Source organism: Macrobrachium rosenbergii, chromosome 49 (genome assembly GCF_040412425.1).
Source record: "Macrobrachium rosenbergii isolate ZJJX-2024 chromosome 49, ASM4041242v1, whole genome shotgun sequence".
NCBI classification, from domain to species: Eukaryota; Metazoa; Arthropoda; class Malacostraca; order Decapoda; family Palaemonidae; genus Macrobrachium; species Macrobrachium rosenbergii.
The window spans coordinates 18,184,581-18,188,306 of record NC_089789.1 but is presented as its reverse complement, the minus strand read 5'-3'; the positions used below and the strand labels follow the sequence as shown (position 1 = coordinate 18,188,306).

Genomic DNA, 3,726 nt, shown 5'->3' with positions numbered 1-3,726 from the left:
CTCTATGCTAGAAAAGAGCTCCCGAATGTTGATACAGTTCTGGAACAAGCCCGCAAAGACAATGAATTTATGGGTTGTCGCGAATCCCTTAGAAAAATCCTGCGTGAAATCGGATTTTATTTTGGAAGAGTGAATGGCAGAAAATGTCTGCTGGAGAGAAGTGATGTGCCCGCTGCAAGGACGAAGTTTTTACGTGTAATGAGGAAGATACAAGAGAACGAAAATCAGCCTATCGTATACCTGGACGAGACTTGGTTAAACCAGAACTATACTGTTACGAAGTGCTGGGCAACCAAAGACAGGAAAAAAGCAACAGGGCTTCATTAACCCCACTACTGGCAAAGGGACTAGACTGATAGTCGTGCCTGCCTGTAGTAAAGAAGGTTTTGTGCCGAATGCAGAATTAATTCTCAAGGCAACCAACGATGGTGATTACCACAGTCAAATGAACAGCAAAGTGTCTGAAGAGTGGTTTAAATCCCAGCTGTTACCTAACATCCCGCCCTCATCTGTTATCATAATGGATAACGCATCTTATCATTCGGTAATCATTGATAAAGCACCAACGATTTCGGATAGAAAACAGGTAATAAAGGAGTGGCTGATCAGTAAAGGAGAAAATCCAACTGATGTGCGAAAACGTGAGCTGGAAATGGTCAAGTTGCATTCTTCTCGGACAGGAAAGGATTACGTTATAGTCAAATTGGACCGTGAACATGGTCACCGGATCGTCAGGCTGCCGCCTTATCACTGCCAGTACAATCCTATTGAATTAATATGGGGGCAGGTTAAAAATTATGTTGCCAAGAGAAATTATTTCAAAATGGCCAACTTGAAGCCCTTGCTGCAAGAGGCTTTACAGCAAGTGACAAAAGAAAATCGGAGCAATGCTGTAAAACACGTTCAAGATGTAAAAATAGAAGATTCTGAAGGAGACGATGACGCAGAATACTTATTCGAGTCCTTCATGATTAATATTGTTTCCTCGGATGACGATGATGATGATGATGGCGATGAGGAGGAAGAGGAGGAGGATGAGATGTAAATTTTGTTTTTTGTATAATATGCACCTATAAAAAATTTTTCCATAGAGTGTATTTACTGTACATACTTAATATGCACATATAAAAATTCTTTCCATAGCTTGTATTTAGTGTACATACTGAGTCCATTTTCCCTTTATAATAAAATACGTATTTGTTCATAATCTGCACACTCTTACCCTTTCTTATTATGGCATGAAAATACAAAAAATATAAAATATGAAAATCTACAAAGCATTGAAATAATGCATAGTTTACTTCAAAATTGTGAATATAACAAAATTTTAAGGTAACTTGACACCTTCAAAGTCATGACACTGAAGAATGAGATATTTCTTAAAGAGAGAGAAAATTGGCTTATCATGAGGGGAGAGAAATGTACTGAAAACTTTATAAGTGATTGCAAATAACTCCAGCACCAAGAAAGGAAATAACTAAAAGTGTTCAAAGGCTAAGATTTAGATATCAGACAAGAACAAGATTAATTTTTTTTGTTTTCGTCCGACACGCCAAATCAGTTAATCCGCAGGTAATAAGCTGGCCAGATTGTTCGCTCGTATCCGCGCTGAACGGTCTTTAAGGTCTGATGTCCGAAATTTTTTTTATGTCGATACGATGCATTGGACGGAGACCTTCTCTCACGCGCACTTTCGTTTGGCTCGACCATAGATTTTAATTACTTCCTCGTTCCCAAATAAACAGACTCTCAGGTCATACGACCACATACTCGTCCCTTTTTGAATTCTATTACGGTTTCTTTCCCTGTAATCATATATATATATATATATATATATATATATATATATATATATATATATATATATATATATATATATATATATATATATATATATACATATATACATATATATACATATATATACATATATATATATATATATATATATATATATATATATATATATATATATATATATATATATATATATATATATATATATATATATATATTATGGGTTTTCCAAGTTATAAAGAGTCCCTCACTACCATCATATTAAATTTAAATTTGATTTTAATTCTTTTAACATAACATATCGACCCCTGTTTTGGTTATTCCCTATCTTGGCTGCTTTGAGTGGAAGCTTCATCAAGAGGAAAAGTGGGCATAATGGAATAACACAAAAATATGCGTAAATTAGATATAGCTTTTAATTTCAGTGCTGGACTGGCATACTTGTTCTGTTGAGTGGAAAAAAAATCAGTTCAAAGTGACGTGGACTTTGTAATACACGATGGCACTCATTATCATCAAAATCAATTACATTTTTGACATTCAAATACAGCGTTTTGAACAATGAGACCTTTGGCAACAACTCAGTTATTTTGTAGCACTGAAATGAATTGCCATTCATTACCAACATTGAGGGATTAATCATTGATATTGACATTGGCCTGTTTTTACTGGTAGCTCCAAATAAATTTCTTCGTTGCTTTTGAACCGTCTTGGGAATTTTTCACATTTTCTCTGTCGACCTTGATAATAGTTACTTCACTATAATTTATGTGAACTAATGTCTTCACCGCCAAATAATAATAATAATAATAATAATAATAATAATAATAATAATAATAATAATAATAATAATAATAATGAATGTTCTAATACAATAATAAATTGTTTAATTCGTGTAAAATTTATAATAATGTACTCTGGGTTCATCTTTTGACTGAAGATGAACCCAGAGTAGGGTTCGAAACCTTTTATAAATTTTACATGAGCCTTAAACAATAATATTATTGTGGATTCTCTAGGACATTTATAAACTCTCGTGATAGAGACTTTTTCTCCCAAATAATAATAATAATAATAATAATAATAATAATAATAATAATAATAATAATAATAATAATAATAATAATAATAAATATCAGCCAACAAAGACCACTTAGTTTCTTGATTTCCCAACTACTTTGGATATCTTGACTTCGGTATGCAATATTTCCGATGGGAAAATATAAGAAGAAACTTCTCCCTCCCTCCCTCCCTCCCTGCCTTCCCGTGTGGGATATGAACCCATGCACGTGAGCTTACTATAGAGAGGTTGCGGTAACTAGCAACGCCATGAATAAGCCAATTGTGGAGTTGTGGTTTACGAGGCTTTAGAGATTTTTGTGGCCTATTACTAAAAATTCAAGCCTTAATAGGATCACTCTGCATTTCAGGGCCGTGTCTAGTTGATTTTCGTCGATAAAATCTTACCAAAGCATCGGGTGTGGATCGTAGTAAAACGTCATTACTGAAGGCCCTCCCACTCATTGACATACTTTACTAGACACCCCCCCCCCCATATACTTTATGAATGAAGACTCAGATGTTGGTAGTAGTAGTATATAGAATTCTTACATTGTTTCACACACTCAAACACCTACCCTACATTCTCTCTCTTCTCTCTCTCTCTCTCTCTTCTCTCATCTCTTTCGACTCTCTCATCTTTTCGATGAGTCATGTCTCTAAGTAGAGTACAATGAGGGAATGAGCATCAAATGAGAATATTATTTGTGTAATACAGTTCCATGGCGCAATTCACGTTTCCTTTAACTTGAAATATGCACCAAGTCTTACACACTCACTCTCTGTGAAAACCATCGTTACCCTGGAATTTCTGTTGCTTCGTACTGTCTCCTCAAAAGTTCCGGTTCACGTGTACCTGCGTAGTCCTGC

At 34.8% G+C, this 3,726-nt stretch overlaps 1 protein-coding gene across 1 annotated transcript; it reads left to right on the top strand.

Moving 5' to 3' along the window:
• The first annotated feature begins 520 nt into the window (after positions 1 to 520).
• Positions 521 to 1,045, top strand: LOC136832344 (uncharacterized). Its single transcript, XM_067093256.1, has one exon. The coding sequence runs from the start codon at positions 521 to 523 to the stop codon at positions 1,043 to 1,045; it is 525 nt and encodes a 174-aa protein (XP_066949357.1).
• Positions 1,046 to 3,726: the final 2,681 nt, after the last annotated feature.

Bases quoted from the DNA above. Each gene is read 5' to 3' on its own strand.
- LOC136832344 (XM_067093256.1), top strand. From the start codon at position 521: ATGGATAACGCATCTTATCATTCGGTAATCATTGATAAAGCACCAACG.